This window comes from Stegodyphus dumicola, chromosome 1, assembly GCF_044657685.1.
Source record: "Stegodyphus dumicola isolate Sdum_Otavi_A_Nest chromosome 1, ASM4465768v1".
In the NCBI taxonomy this organism is placed as follows: Eukaryota; Metazoa; Arthropoda; class Arachnida; order Araneae; family Eresidae; genus Stegodyphus; species Stegodyphus dumicola.
The window spans coordinates 233,709,329-233,726,954 of record NC_140768.1 but is presented as its reverse complement, the minus strand read 5'-3'; the positions used below and the strand labels follow the sequence as shown (position 1 = coordinate 233,726,954).

Genomic DNA, 17,626 nt, shown 5'->3' with positions numbered 1-17,626 from the left:
ATAAACAGCATTTCCCTGGTATATTTTTATCTTTCTTGCATAGGTATGTGAAATGTTTTTCACCACATTTGAGGCATCTGGGATTGTGTTTACAGTGCGCTTTGCTGTGACCATACCTTTGACATTTATGGCATTGTTTATGCCCTGGTGTTGGACGGAACGGACATATTTGGACTCCAAGGTCCAAAATATGTGTCACTTCAAATATTTTTTTGCCGTTAGCATTTCTAGCGACTTCAGCAATGTAAGTTGGTAGTTTTATTATTTCGGTTTCGATTTTTTTGGTTACTTGTCGTACTGTGGAAACGGGTATTCCCAGTTCTTTTAGCTCTTGTATTATGTCTTCAGTTTTGGTATGACCTGGGAATTTTTTGATAACCGCTCTTATTGGTTTTTCATGGGGTAGAGGGAAGGTATGGTATGGTATTGCTTTGGTGTCGAAGAATTTTGTTATTATTCTGTATTCGTCTGAATCATGTACTTTAATATGTATATCGCCACCTTTTAAGTTGCTGTCGAATTTTTCCACCAGCTTTTTTAGCTCATCTCTAAGTGGTTTCCATTCGATAACGTCTGATATTATGATAGGAGGTATTCGTGAACCCTTCTTCATCAGTAGCCTGGGAGTTTAACACCTGAGTGTTGTTGATAGTGTCCATGTCATCTTTGATTCTGAGTGCAGTGTATCTGTTTTTAACAGATGTTAGTGATGAGTTACTTCCGTCACTTAGTGTTCTTTAGTGAGTTTTCCTAGGTATATTCCATTTTCCGGTGGTGTCATTTTGAGATGTGTTGATGTTGTTAGAAGTGCTGGGTTCTTTGTTATCCGTATTAACGGGTGTATCACTAATGGCCTGTTCAAATTGGACGTTTAGAAGAATTTTCTTTGCAATTAGTCGATCATAAATGTTGCAGAGCTTATCAAAGATATCAGGTGCGACCTGCACGGTTTGGTTGAGTATCAGATTTTTTTTAATTGCAAGGTGAGTGATTTGTGCATCTATTTCCTCACGAGTGCCTTTTTTAATTAATTCCTCAATGGCATTTGATTGCCGAATAAAATCGTAGGGTTCCATAACGTAACGCGGAATCGTACTTCTAGTCTGGCATGTCGATCATGAATTCAAAAGTACTATACTTACGAAAAGTCAAGGAGAGCTGAAAAAGTACAACCTGCTCGGTCAAAATCCAAAGCTAGAATGATGTCAAAAGCGAGGGGTTGAGCCAGAGCGACGCGAGATACTTATAGCAGAAGTAGGAATGACGTCATCTCACGGCAACCAATCAGCTATCGGCACGAATCGGCTTTTCAGATGACGTAACACCACGTTTCGTTTTTGCATCTCAATTAGGTTGAAACAGTCTTCTCAATGCAAACAGTGGCAGCAAGAAAAAGAAGTAGAAGTAACTACTATATTACTTTAAAATAAGAACTAAACTAAATAAACATTTCAAGGAGGAGAGATGATGCAGTAAAAGGTTTAAAATAAGCTATATTTTCCAACAAATGCCCCCCACATCATCATCTCCGACCTGAAATAAAACTGAATGCCAGTATCTTTACAAAATTCAAAACAAGAATAAATAAATATCACAATTTCATTCAGAAATTTTTAAGAAAATTTTCCTTTGAGAAAATCTTATCCCATTATTCAAAAATTTTACCGTAGCAAGAAAGTCCAACATGTTACAAAACAATACAAAGACATATGTATGATCATACACTCAATACATTTACCCAGGGCCCTGGTCACTCATATAACATTCTACACTATACAATTTTACATTTACCTAATATCCATCATATATCACATATTAGTTTCAAATAAACAAAACTCTTAATTTAAATACACAAACAAATTTCATAAGAAAATTGTTCCACAAAATCTTATCAGGTTATGCTTAGTCAGCGGTTTTGTCATGGGATCAGCCAGATTATCTTTACTTGGAACATATTTTAAATCAAAAATTTCCCTGTTCAACAGATCACGAATGAAAAATACCTTCATCACGAAATGAAAATATATGTTTTGTCCTTGAGTTTTCAATGGGTGATTTTGTAAAACATATAGCAGCCATGTTATCAGCAAACAATATTGGTTTTGAAACATAGTTACTTGCAATTTTAAACTGAATGCATTCATCCAAGATGTTTTTAAACCAAACTAATCCTTTTGCTGATTCAGTCATGGAGATAAATTCAGCCTCCATAGTAGACAAACTCACTCCCCTTTCTTTAAATGTACGCCAAGATACAGGTGATTCTCCCAACAAAGCTATTTGTTCACCAATAGACACCATATCATCCCTGCTTGAAGCAAAATCCGAATCTGAATATACACTCACGTTTGTGAAAATTGCAACACCAAGAAGGAATCGTCATAATTGAATGCAATTTAATACACAGTTGAGTGGTAGTGGTACAAATAAATGATTAAATGTTCAAAGCAAACAAACAAGAACAAGAGATCAGAATCAGTATTTTGTGTGGCCACCACGCGCCGCAATAAGTGCTGCTACGCGACGTGGCATGGAGTCAAACAAAGTTTGAATGTCTGACTGAGGAAGAGCATTCCATATCGTTTGTACGCGTACCCAAAGTTCGTCTGCAGACGCAACAGGACGAGGATCACGAGCAAGACGCCGACCAATGACATCCCACACATGTTCAATTGGCGACATATCCGGGGAACACGCAGGCCAAGGAAGAAGCTGTACCTGCTGCGCTGCAAAGAAGGATTTAACAATCCGAGCAGTATGAGGGCGGGCATTGTCCTGTTGAAATACAGCGCCTGGCAAGCTTTGAAGGAAGGGAACAGCTTCGGGCTGTAGAACTTCACGGATATACCGGTTGCTGTTCAGATTGCCCACAATTCGTAGCAATTGAGATCGTCTATGATATGCTATGGCGCCCCAGACCATAACTCCGGGTGTTCGTCCACTGTGGCGTTCGATAATGCACTCCGGAAGTGGCATTCACCGGCATAGCATCTGACACGAATGCGGCCATCATGGTACCACAAATTAAAGCGGGATTCGTCAGAAAACACGACATGCTGCCAATCAGCACGCCAGTCTCTATGCTGATTGGCCCATTGTAGCCGCAGGCGGTGATGGTCGTGCGTTAGGGGGATCCTGTATAAAGGAGTCCGTGCGCGCAGTCCACACTGCAGCAGACGTCTATGAATTGATGAAGCACACAATGAAACACCTGTAGCTATTGACCACAGTGCTGCCAATTGTCTAGAGGAAGCTGTACGGTCCGTCCGCGCCATGCGGACCAGGTGTCTATCATCGCGAGCTGACGTCACATTTCGGGGTCCACTCCCGGATTTCCGAGTTGTCCGACACTCGTCCGTCCACTGCTTCCAAACGCGCATCACTGTGCTGCTGTTACGCTGCACACGAGAGGCTACTGCACGATACGACAATCCAGCTTCACGAAGGTCGATGATTCTCCCTCGTTCAAACTCTGTAAGTTGTTCAAATCTCACTCTCTTTCGTCGACGAGGCATAAGTACAGATTGAGTTAACGTTTACCACTAGCAGATAACCACCGATAACCATACACGCCTCGCTACAGCCATCTATTTATTCGGATCCATCAGCCGTTCAGAGGGCGCTGCTCAGCATACGCATGCGCTACGGATTTGCAATTCTAATCATTTGCATATCATGCGCTACTTTGCATTTCCTGAAAATTTCAGCTCACTCGCGTAAGTCCTTCATGGTGTTGCAATTTTCACAAACGTGAGTGTATATTGAGCTTCAGTTCCTTGCATACCAGTTTAAGTTTGTGCTGTCTGGTATTGGAAACGTACCCTAAAAGTTTAAGTAATCCTTCCCAGTGAAACTTACCAGGATTGCTTTGGAACTGAGAAAATATATTAACAGCATAAGCTATATCCGGTCGAGTACGTTTGCAAAGAAACGAGAGACATCCCAAAACATTTCTATAAGGATAATTCATTTCAGTCATTTCTTCTTGTGTACTGGGACTTTGAGACTTTGAGTATTTCACACCTTTAACTATTGGAAGGGAAGTAATTTGTATTTTAAAAGACTTAAATCGATCAACTATGTCTTCTATATATAATTGCTGATGAATTAAAACACTATTGTTCTCATATTCAAATTCCACACCCAGAAGCTTTCTTGTTTTACCCAAAATTTTCAAATCAAAATGTGAACTCAGGACTTTTAATATTCTTTTGGCCTGAACTTCACTTTTTCCAAACACAACTATATCATCAACATAAACCAACAGAATGACAAAATCTTTAAAACGATAGACACAATTACACCACTCAAACTTGATAAACTCTAGGTTACATAGTGTTCTATCCAACTCGTAATACCATAATCGACCAACTCTGATGCAAACCATACAAGGCTCTATCTAAATGACATACAAAAGTTTCTTTATCTCGCTCTACAAAACCCTGAGGTTGGGACATGTAAATTTCCTCTGATAAAGGAGCGTAGAGATAGGCACTTTTTACGTCGCATTGTATATTTGCCCATCCAAGGTGTGCAACTAAAAGGGAGAAAAAGAGCCTTATTACTGAAAAGTTAACTACAGGCGAGTAGGTTTCATCATAGGTATCGTATTTAATTTGCCGATAACCCTGAGCCACTAAACGAGCTTTAAAACGAACAATGTTTCCAAATTCGTCAGGTTTAATGTTGAAAATCCACCTGCAACCCAGTGGAGTCTTGTCTTTAGGAAGTGGAACAAGATGCCATACCTTATGATTTCGCATGTTGGCCATTTCCTCTTCCATTGCCTCTATCCATTTAAGCTTTTCTGTGGATTTCATTGCCTGGTTATAAGTGTTTGGAATTGAAACATCTAGTCAGCTATCTCGGGTATATGACGTTGAAGGAGTGCCAATTGGGTCGATTTCACCACTATAAGTATTGCTTCCCTTGAAATCAAACAAGGTAGGATAATACTGAATATTATGTTCAGTGCAATACCTTTCTACATCATTTGGCGATCGTAGTCTTTGATTAGACCCCCTCTCAAAATAATACACATCCGTACGAGTGCCGTCTGGCCTTGGAACAGGTTTACGAAGCCAAGTTACTTGTCTCAATGTAGATTGAGTGTCAGTGCCAATTGTAGAAGAAGGTACATTGGTATCAGTTCTTTCTCTATTTCAGGAAAATAGCCAACTTGAGTATCAGTGGATTGGAACTCCACTGATACTCAAGTTCTTTCTTCAGATTCCAAATCAGGAAGGGTGCCCAGTACAGCTCCACTGCCACTTTTCTGCATTCCAATTGACTCTTTAAAGGTAGCATTTAGGGTTTCTACTACCTTTTGCTCATTTTCCAACCAAATCTTGTACCCTTTTGTTCATACACTGTACCCAATAAATCGGCCCTTCGTTGCCTTTGGATCAAGCTTAGAATTTCTTTTAGCCTTTGGAATTCCCACATAGGCAATCGTTCCAAATGCCTTAAGGTGACGTACTGATGGTTTCCGCTTAGTGTACAATTCGAATGGGGTTCTATCTTGGCCCTTATGACAGATTCTATTAAATGAATATGCAAAATACATTACTGCATCTGACCAAAATTCAGGACTCATTCCACTATCGTGTAAGATTGCACGTACATTGTTGAGAGCTGTCTGATTAAATCTCTCACAAACTCCATTCTGTTCTGGAGTATATACATCTGTAAATTCTTGCTTTACACCATTTTTATTACAATATGACCTGAATTGATCATTATCATATTCTCGCCCATTGTCAGTCCTAAAGTATTTCAACCTAAGGTTCAAAGATCTTTCCACACGTGCTATATGCCTTTCAAATACTTCAAACACCTGACTTTTCTCCACAATGGGGTATACTACCACATAATGAGAATATTCGTCAATAAAGGAAACGAAATAACGTTCACCATTCCTACCTGGAATGTTAATAGGTCCCCATACATCAGAAAAAAACCCTTTCAAGCGGCCTCTTTACTTGAATACCTTCTAAGGGTCTATAGGAGATTCATCTTTGCTTATTGATTTGGCAATGTTCACAAAACAAATTAGGTGAGTGCTTTAATACAGGAAGACCTCGAACTGAATGTCTCTTACTAGTCCTGACAATAGCACCATAATTTATATGACCAAACCGACCATGCCATAATTCACTATTGTTATGCTGAACTGTGGATGCCTCAAATTTTACAGATTTGCCCCCCTTTTTGACTATTTTCGGGAATACATGATAGTTACTTCCTATCAACTTAGCCTTGTACAAAGTTGCATTTTCATCATCAGTAACTTTAATTTGCCCATTTTTACCATAAAATCTTGCTCCATTGATATCTACTCTAGGTCCAGATATTAAATTTCGTCTCAGTTCAGGTGAGTATAACACATCTTTAAGCAAAATAACTGTATCCCCAAATTTCATTTTAACAGTACCCTTCCCATGAATTGGAAAAGTTACCCCATCAATAGCTGCTAGCATATTCTCATTTTTCACAGGAGAAAAAGTATCGAACAATTCACGATTTTTACAAAAATGATGAGATGCAGCCGTATCAAAAATCCAACTATCATCATTTTCTTCCAAATTGTTAACATTAGCTTGAGCTATAAAATGGGACTGAGCATGGGAATTATTTTTACCTTTACTCAACTTGGGTTTATTTTTACACTTAAAAGATGTTTTATTACTACTAGATACAGCTGAGGAAACAGAAGAAGCAGGTGAGGGTGATCTGGAAAAATTACCTCTCATTCCACAGTATTTTTGAATAAGACCTGGACAGCCACATTTATAATACTTGAGCCCTTTAATCTGCTTAAATTTGGGTTCACAGTTAGTACTTTGAACTTCTATAGTCTTATTAGAATTTTCCCTATCTATCTCTCTTAAGTTAAGACGCGTTTCCTCTGGTAGTATTTCAAGTTCAACATTTTTAAATGTGAACTTTTCATCTGGCCACCTCAAAACATTCTGAACTACTTGATCAAATTTATCTGGAAGAAACCTAAGAAACTGGAAACATATATATACGTCTTTTACAGCCTGATTAATATCAGCTAACTGTTCAGTTACGCGTTTTAATCTAGAAGAAAAGAAACTAATACTTTCATTTGGCTTAATTTTACAATTTAAGAACTCTGAAAACAGGGAGATATGTCTAGACCGATAATCTGGCTGGAAGTATTTGGCAAGCGTATTCCATGCCACTACCTGGTCATCAATTTCACATATCAAGTTTCTATATTCAGGGCTTACATTCATATAAATTAAAGATAATGCCAATCGACTTCTATTTTGAAAGTCGGCAATAATTTCTTTTGTAATACCCTTAACATCATTTAAATCAGGACATTTTTCAATACCTTTAACCAAAAGCCATGTACTTTTTTCGTTCAAGACAAACTTCATATCTTTGGACCATGTAAAATAATTACATGCATCAAGTTTAGCAATATTATGCATGACACTAACAGTAGCCATATTTGAATTTTAACAAAAACCGCCCCCCAATCTCTTAAGTCCTAAATTAACTTTAAACTTCAAAAGTCTGCACTAAAAATAACTCAGGGGCTGGTGGCCCATAACCAAAATGATGCTAAAGCAAAGTTTAAAGTTTAAAGAAATTAAACATTTAGCAGTAGTAGCAATAAAAGCTCCCTGAGATATGTTGTGCAGACATTGAAGACAATAAAAGATTTTGAACTTAACCAATTTATTAACAATATAATAAAGAATAAAAACACAGAAAATAAATTTCAACAATATCAGAGTCTTAGGGAAAATATAATATAACCATCATTCATCAAATAATATTTTTACCTGGTCTCCAAAACACTGGCATTCTATACAAACAAAAATGTCCTAAACAGTGATTATGCGGCCTAAAAATAAAGCTGGCTACACATTCAATAAGTTCATGATCAATGGTCAAGAAAAACACCTGAAAATTTAAATCAAGTTCTTGAAAGCACCGGCGCAACTCCGTTTGCAGTAGGAATCGCCTCTCACGTATTTTAATTGCCGCCTTTATTGAAGAACATGGATGCCGTCCACAGCAGTCACTCACATGGTAGCCTCTGGAATCAAGGAATTTATTCCGGAACAATAATCTTGTGGACATGAACCAAGGAACTTTTTACGGAACAATCATCCTACGGACAGGCACCAAGGAACTTTATTCAGGAACAGCCATCCCGCAAACCGGAACCAAGGCACTTTAATCACTGGACTGCAAGCATTCTTCTGAAGGGGCTGGAAACCGCTCACCCAAGTGCCAGGAAAGCAGGAACTAGAAGGGGGTTGAGCCAGAGCGACGCGAGATACTTATAGCAGAAGTAGGAATGACGTCATCTCACGGCAACCAGCTATCGGCACGAATCGGCTTTTCAGATGACGTAACATCGCGTTTCGTTTTTGCATCTCAATTAGGTTGAAACAGTCCATTCTCAATGCAAACAGTGGCAGCAAGAAAAAGAAGTAGAAGTAACTACTATATTACTTTAAAATAAGAACTAAACTAAATAAACATTTCAAGGAGGAGAGATGATGCAGTAAAAGGTTTAAAATAAGCTATATTTTCCAACAATAAGCTAAGCTAAAATTATCTAATTAGCTATTTCGGTTAATGTTGCAGATTACGTTGTTCCTTAATCTTCTAATTTGATCCGGCTTATTATTTTCTGCAGACTGTTAGAGCAATTTTATAAAAGTAAGCTTGAACTTTCAATTATGTGAAAAAGAATTTCCGATTCTGGAGCTGCCAAAGGATCTACAAAGCAAAAGCATGTTTCGATGTCCATCAAACAAAAAGTGGAATTGCTGCAAAAAATGGATAAAGACATATCCTGTGTTTTTCTAACCATTCCGAAATCTGTTTACCAATTTCACGCTGCTTTGCAGGAGGGGGGGACATCGCGGCATGCAATGAACTGGAAATTGATCTGTCAGCACTATCCTTATCTTCAGGGCAGATGTTTTATTTTACTCGGCTTATAATTCCTTACTAGATGTAGTATTTCATCTCGAAGTACTCCATCTTTGATATGATTTACATCAAATTCCTTGTCATTATAAATATCACGAATATATATCAAATAGCTGTCTGGTTGCAATTTTCTAATTTCGACTATGCGTAATGTATGCTTTACGCATGTGCGCGTTAAAAGAAATGTTTAATAAAGTAAACAAATAAATATTAAGCTTTTTTTTTTTTTGTAAATTTTGATACCCTTTAGATCATAATTGCTCTTTATTTCATAAATTACGGTTTCATATTTTTAATTTTATAATTTCTGCATGCCATCTTACCAGATTTAAACTGAGGAGCTATAATCTGGAAAAACCGATAATCTGGAATCACCGAAGTCCTGACAAGTCCGGATTAAAGACTTTTGACTGTATTAAATCATCAGGTATCTTATCTTATCATTTTTTAGACATGATGAAAGCTCACTCAGATTACTATAACGGTATTTCTTTTCGTATACTTGCTGTTCTGCTATGTTTTTAGATACTGCTGCTTCAAGTTGCTCATTTTTCCTTCTCTCTTTTTTCTTCAGCGGCTCCTCACGTGATGATTTTGTTGAAGACAAATATTTGGGGAAAGCACTGAAAATTGAGGGAACTGCATTGTTTTTCAATCATACTTGTTTTAATGGAACTTCTATTTTCTTCCCCGTTTTTTCATCATAGTTTTCAGAAACACGCTGAAAATCTTTCTCATGAAAATGTAATTCACAGAGCAAAATCCGCACAAATGTAAACATAGACCTATTTACTAATTTTAAAGTAATAAAAGTAGGATTTCTAGTATTGCAATTTATATTTTAACAAAACAGGTAATAGCAAGCAAATGTGTGTTTGTCTCCCACTCGGGAAGGAGAAGGGAAGAAAAGGTTTCTTAGTGACATAAGTTTTAATAATATTTGAATTTTCATGCATTAGGAATTTAAATTATTTCTTGTTTTATGCAAAACTGTGCACTTTATATTACAATTTAAAAAACCAAAAAAATATTTATTGCCTTCACAGTTTCTTTAGAAAAACTTTTAATACCAAAATATATTAAATATTATTAAGTTAAATAATTTCATTTTCTGCCATATATGTATGAAGTTAAAGGTTCCAAGTTATAAAATTAATCAAAATGTAAAAAATTGGACATTTTAAAAAGTAAGTGAATATTTAGGATACAATTTGATACATAATTACAAACCATACAATTCGACACATAATTATACTAATCGATACGTGATTACACAATATTATACATAATGTATTCTATAGAAATGAAATTCCTTAATATTAAAGTATCCATTCTTTTAAATACAGAAGCAAATACCTTAATAAATTTAAATTTCAAGTTTGGCTTAACTTAGCCGAGAATACTTGGAAATGGTAAAATTTTCTCGCGATATCGATTTTAACCATCTATGTAATACATCTTGTTGCTTAGGAAATCTATACACTGTTTCAAGGGAACGTCACCATAATTTTCCCGGCATAACGGCACACAGTATTTTAAAGGCATGATGGAAATCGAAAAAATAAAATATCAAGTTTAAATTAAGCTGACTTGGTTCACGTGCCTTCTCACGACCAAGGATGAAATTCCCCTAACTTGCTAATGCCATCTAGATGGCCTTGGTTTAGGGGCGATCTTTCGCACCCCATCGAGAAAGCCAACAGTTTGTGACGTCACTAAACTACGAGCCTCCAGTAGGAAGGCCAGTGTTTATGAATGTGTTGGTACAGGCCAGCGCTGTCAACGTGATCGGCAAATTGCTTAGTCCTTATTTAGTGTCTACTGTTGCAATGGTAGTAATTTGTAAAACATTTATCTATTTTGTGATTTTTTTTTTTTTTTTTTTTTTTTTTTTGTTACAGCTTGTTGTTATTGAAATTCTACATAAAAAAGGTAAGTGAAGTTACATATTATGTTAAACATAGGCTAGCTTTTTGATTCACAAAAGTAACGATTTGAGCATAATTACTCAAAAATAATTTTTTTTACATCAACCATTTGTTTATTAAATTAAGAATTAGTATCTTTTGTGATGAAAAATTGGCATGTTTACGGAGTATCACTGAATTTAAATTATACCTGTTTGAGATTTGAAGAAGTAAAAATATACAAGGTATTCTGAAATACAAAATTTGCCATTCTCCGATTTTTAGCTATATGGAAAACCAAAGGAAAATGCTTCGTTATATCATTATGTTTTAAATACATACTTTAAATTTGATTTATTTACTTTAATAAACAAAAGAGTAGTATTCCCTTTTTGAATTATTTGGTATTGATGCAATATTTCATATATTTTCCAAGGAATGGTTTAAGATATACTCAGTTTTTCACTAGTAAGGTAAAATATTTCAGTGACTTTCCGAATGTTTTTAAGAAAAAGTGTTTTACACAATAGTTCTTATAATAGTTATTTTCTACTTTTGCTTTTCTTGTTTTCATTTTTCCTCAGATGTCGGGAGAAAAACAGAAAAATCTGGCTGAGTATCAATGTAACAAAGAAAAAGAAAGTGAGAGGAAGGCTTAATAAACCAGAACTTAAAATTACTCAGTTTTTCCAAAACCTACGGAATATCCAAGATGATGCTACTAGCACTAGTTGTCCATCAACATCTACGCTACCACTGAAATTACCAAAAGAACCTAATAATCAGTAACTGTTAGAAAGTGTTTTCACCCGTGAATGACCTTTAACTTCAATGCAGCCGGTCGAAAAAAAACAGAAAAAATACTAGTGAAATCTACATGCAGTAGATACGCATCTGCTTGTTCCTGATGATTCCGGATTATGTTCAAGTCCATTATTGCCATTCCAAGTTCAAGCCTTAATAAAAAATTATCCTGGATAATCTGGTTTCGAATTTCAGTTTCCCAAAAGACAAAAATTGATGCAAATTTTTTTAGATGTACTTTTATCGAATTTTGCAAAACAACCAAAGAGTTAAATATGATTAGTTGTTAAATTCTTCTGAAAACATTATGTTTATTGTTTTTGTTGCAAAATTTTTAACAGTTTCAGCAACGTAAAACTGAGTAGTTCTGAATTTAACAACTGGAACCATTTAAATGAGCACTTCAAACTTCATGAAAAAAATAAAATGCATTTCTGGAATCTGCATCTTTGGTTCAATTTTTTAGAATAATTACGAAAGAATTAACCTGTTAATTTGAAATTCAGTTTTAAGCCTTCCGTGGTTCCAGTAACAAGTTATTCGAAAGAAATAATAATTTAATAATGAAATTATCACAAAATTTGACCCTATCATGTCTGTATATATTAATAAAATTCAAACTCAAAAAATATGCTTCATTACCTTGAAGATAAAATTCAAAATAAAACAATTAGCTTATTGGGAGAAAATATAAAGATTTTTTTTTTTTTTTTTTTTAAGTAAAGTCAAACATGCAAAGTATTTTTCTATTCTACTTGATTGTACCCCTGATGTCAGTCATCAAAAGCAGTTATTAATTTGTATGAGGTACCTTAAGAAAATACAGACATGAGTATTGAAGAAAGGTTTTTAGTATTTTGTGTTTCAACAGATACGACAGGTGAATGATGAACATTCTTATTAAAGACTTCAGAGGAAAATGGTTTAGATATTAGTAATTTACGTGGCCAAGAATACGACAATGGTTTAAACATGAGAGGTAAACAGTTTTCGAGTAATTATGCTCAAATCGTTGTTTTTCCAAATTAAAATTTAATCTAAGTTTAACATAATATGTAACTTCACTTAACTATTTTTATGTAGAAAACCAATAACAAAAATGATAAATGTTGCACAAATTACTACTATTGCAACAGTAGACACAAAATAAGGATTAAGCAATTTGTCGAATGTGTCTACCCTTACATACGCATTGGCATCACATATTTTCACGCTCAAATAAGACAGATAAAGGACACCAAAGACGAACTCCTGCCCTGGTTATATCTTTCAGTCAAATAAGACAGTGTGCTAATAGGAAGAAGCACTCAGACCTAGGAAGCTTGAGGCTGCCTTAACACAGTTAAACGTCCCAACCCCTAGAGGCGATCCAAGAGGCCACTAATATATTGGTCGAGCCTACGAGCTAAGACTAAGCTAAGTCGACAAGAAGACTCAGCAACTCACATTCCACGTCCCCTTTCTGGAGGGATGGTAAGAACATCTGCCATCAACAGGGACCCCAAAGCCAGACAGCAGAACGAAGTCACTTAAACACTGTCAGACATACCAGGCCACCAATTCGGCCTGCTAACACTACATCATGGTATACAGATGTCGGCTTTAAATGCCCACAAGGGGGAACCATGGAAGGATATGAATATGCAGTTTTGAGGCTCCAGGCGCCACTCGAAACCCCAAGCACTTTAAAGGCTGGCTGAATTCACCAATGGGGATGTTTCCCCCCGGACAACCATGAATATCTGACTATATAGCTCAACCACAACCGGACGAGAATGGGCAAGTATGCTATATGGTCCCTGCTGTGCCTGGAACAACCATCGCTAACGATGACTCCAGTCCTGTGGAGACTGATTTTAAACACCTATGACCAAGATTGCATAGGTACAGATCCTAATCAGTAGCTTCCCAGGTTTTACCTGAGTCAACCCACGGAGGGCCAATCAAATAAGACATGAATTTTCCTGTTCAGACAGGCAGTGAGATGAACTGCTTGTTTTAATGATAGCACAGCGGCTTTTTGACTTGCAGCAAACGATGGTGCTAAGTCAAAGCGTGCAGCGAACGATGGTGCCAAGTCAAAAAGGTGCAGCGAAATCATTAAAATAAGCAGTTTATCTCACTGCCTGTCTGAACAGGAAAATTTGGGGTCCTGATCTCTGGACATAATTTCACTGAAAATATAGCTTCAGAGAAGCTTATCTTTACACCAATATTCCTTTAAGGATACCCTTGCGTTTCATATCATTAATAATGACAGAGCAATAAAACAATATAATTTGTTCAATTCTGTCCCTTCTCAAACTCCCAAGTGATCCCTTTTAAGTCATCAACACCAGTATTTTTTCCACAATAAATTGAATTAAATCTTAAAAAAAAAAAGCAGTTGAAAGTAATCTAAAATTCTCAATGAGTGATTTATATTGTTTCCTAGTACTTTCAAATGCCGTAGCATAATATCATGAATTTTTAGGCTAATTTCTGAGAAGTCCATTTGATACCAGAAGGCGTATGAATTCATATTTCAGGTTCCCTTGTTTCTTATATTCCGAAATGCTAAGTATATGTACTCGATTGTTTTTCTGCCTTTTACGAAATGCAAAATTATACAAATTTTCTTCATCAGAATCACTTCCTGAATCAATTATTTCCTTTATCCATTGTTCTCCTTTCAAATGTTTTGCACTCATCTTGAAGGGAACTAAATTCAAATTATAAGTAAAGTATTAAAAGAATTTATGATATAAGCAAACATATCTATTTGTTTTCTGTAGCTTATCAATATATTATAGCATATATATATATATAATTCAGACATGTTGTTGACTGTTACTTATCATATAATGGAACAATTACAGCAGCTAGACATTTTACACATAGAATGATGAAGTGATGTGTCACATGCAAAGTAATGCATACTACAGCCAGTAATCATACCCACATAACTCTCCATGAATGCCAATTTAAATAGCGAGGCAGTTGTATCCAGAGAACATTTCGTGACCTGTGGCGATAGTAGCCATACAAATACCCCTATCAGAAATATCCAAAGAATGTTTCATGGCTGTCACCAAAGGGCAACAGGAGTACTCAGAGAAGGTTCCGTGGCTGCTGTCAGTGGTGGCAGTAGTACCGAAAGGCTTAATAAAAAAGGTTTACAAAATAAAAAGACTAATATACTTAAATGATAAAAAAATCCAATAAAAATCAATTACTTACCTGGTTAATGTATGGAAGAACAAAGAATAGCGGATCAGCTGGAGTTAAAAAAAATAAACTACCATCTAAAGCAAAAGGACACATTTATATTAGGGAATAGTAGTTGGAAATTTAGAACACTTAAACAATGCATTATTTAACACAGAAAATTATAAAATTGCAGTCTGCAGGTTTTTTTTTTTTTTTTTTTTTTTTTTTTTTTCTGTTGTAGGTATATTAAATGCTTAGAATTAGAAAGATTTAATGCAATATTTTATATGATACACCAAATAAAAAAGATGTCTTATAAAATGCCAAGAAATTAAACTTCCATTATTTTTGTAATCAAGAAATATTAGCACTGACCTTCATTGCAAAACTTTTACAAAATCATTAAAACTGTACTTCAGAAACAGAATATATATAAAGAAACTTTTAAATTTTTGGAAGGGAAGTTCACTGAATGACCAAAGCATCATAAATGCAAAGATGGGAAATGTACAAGTGGTAAAGTCGCTGAACACTGAAAGTTTGGGCCAAATTCTGGCAAATGGATTAGCTGCATTGGCATTTTCATTGTTTTCCTCATATATAGCATATAAGCCAATTTCCCTCACAACGTCTTCCACAAAGGCATCTCTTCCCTTAGGCAGATAGCCATTGAGTGCTTTGCCATAGTCAAATAAACCAAATTTAACCAGGCAACAGCAAAATCATATAAATAAGCAAACATCTGGGCTACCTGAAAGTGCAACTCAGTTCCTATGGTCATATCAACATCATTAATGTTTATTAAGCCTGCAAGTTATCTATACGTCCACAAGCCCAAAAGAGCAATTAAAGCCTAATTAACTAATTTTGGTACATTTTCAATAAACAGAATTTATCATTATCATTATTATTAATTGCTATCAAAAATTTATTTTTATCAAACCATGTCCATGTAAAAACAATTACTTTTTCTGAAAACGTACTAACGACTCAAAAATTATCTAGAATTTCTGGAGTTAATGTATCATTTTTAGGTATAATTTTTTTTAATGTAAAGTTCTCCCTTTGTGCCTACTATTTCACTCATGCTGAAAGCCACGGTGTTTTGTGTATTCAAACCACAGAGTATAAAGATGGAGGAGAACTGATATTACCACTTTTCCAAAAAATGGTCTACTTATTGTTGCATTATTTATAGAGGGCGCTGCAATCACTAGTTTTTTTGTCTTTTCGTAGTATTTTGCATAGACAGTAATAGCAAAAATACTGATTTGATATTCTCATTTGATATTTTCATAATGAAAAAGTCAAATAATGGAAACTGTTTCGTCCCTGGATACAACAGTGGTTATGGAACTGTTAGACTGAAGAATAAAAGCTTGGGAATCAAGAAACCAGATATATTTAGAGTTTCAAAGGTGAGCAACATTTATATTATGCCTGATCACATATACGAATTTATATAACTTTTCAGAACGTCTGGATTGTTAGTAAATAAGAGAATATTTACTGTAGGCTTATAAAAAAAGTAATAAATTGGAATTAGTTAAATATTGCACATAACTTATGTGCATCTGCATTTCGTCCATGAAAGTATGCAATTGTTAAATTTTAAAGTTAAATAAATTTCTGAAACTATACAAGAATGATAGAGTATTTGCTCTTCTATTTCATTTACAGAAAAGAAGATAAACTCATTCCCCCCTTCTTTTCAGTTTGAAATAGGTTTTTATTTTTAGTTAAAATACTGCATTTATTGGTTAGAAGTTAGTTCAAGCAGGACAAAATTAAAGACAGATTGAATTAGTTTCAATATTTTTTACTCTTTATATTTAATTATGAACAATATACAGTTCAGTATAACCAAGTGTTCAGAACACTTAATCGAATTCAAATCCAAATTCTATTTTAAAATCTTGTGAAATCAATCTGAAACATACTTCTCAATAACAGATATGGAAATTTTTAACAGAAAATGATAAAAATATCAAAATCAAAACTGACATCTGATTCATAAAAAAGAATAACTCATTATGATAGTAAAGAAAATTTACTGACTGAAACAAAAAATTCTATAAGCTTCATTAAAATTTTGCCACAATTTATATCAAGCTGTGAGAGACGTGAAGAACCTCTTCTAATTAAATTTAACATACATACAGCAAGTATTATTACTAGTAATATGATTATTTTTCTCAGGGGGGGGGACTGAAAAATATCTTCAGATTAATCATTCATAAAAAGTAATACAATTAATTTACAGCATGAAAGCTGTAAATTAATTTTATAATTTGAAGAATAAAATACAATCATTAGTGAGCAGAATATTATAATGTTGATAATAATGCAATCCATCACATTAAAAACAAACATTTTTTCATCCGCTAGTAAGCTTAGCCGCCTGGCTACTCAATAAATGTTTAGATTTGGAACTGCTAAAATGGAACAGCAATGCCATCTAGTGAACGCGACATTTTAGGACCAGTTTTTCTACTAGGCAGCTTCACCTCCTTCATTATATTAAGTGATTCAAACTATAAACCAAAAAACAAACTATTGCCACATATCTACAGACATGCTATGAATTTTTCCAAATACATATTTATCCGAAGTGTTACCGTTGAGACAGTAGCTAACTACTGCTGCCAAAAAGATTTGGTGAAAACAAATTTGCTTAAGGCAAATGTGAGGGGAGCTGTAATTGGCGAAAAGTTTTATTGAGAGATAAGCATCATGCGATG

The 17,626-nt window shown here is 35.0% G+C and overlaps 1 protein-coding gene across 2 annotated transcripts in view; it reads right to left on the bottom strand.

Annotated features, from left to right (window-relative positions):
• LOC118192277 (ribonuclease H2 subunit B) overlaps nt 1-17,626 on the bottom strand; it is a 115,912-nt gene that overhangs the window by 56,914 nt on the left and 41,372 nt on the right. For both annotated transcript variants that reach the window (XM_035363203.2, XM_035363202.2), the window contains one exon: nt 14,916-14,980. In XM_035363203.2, coding sequence (XP_035219094.1) covers nt 14,916-14,980 — 65 coding nt within the window. The remainder of the gene's footprint in view (nt 1-14,915; nt 14,981-17,626) is intronic.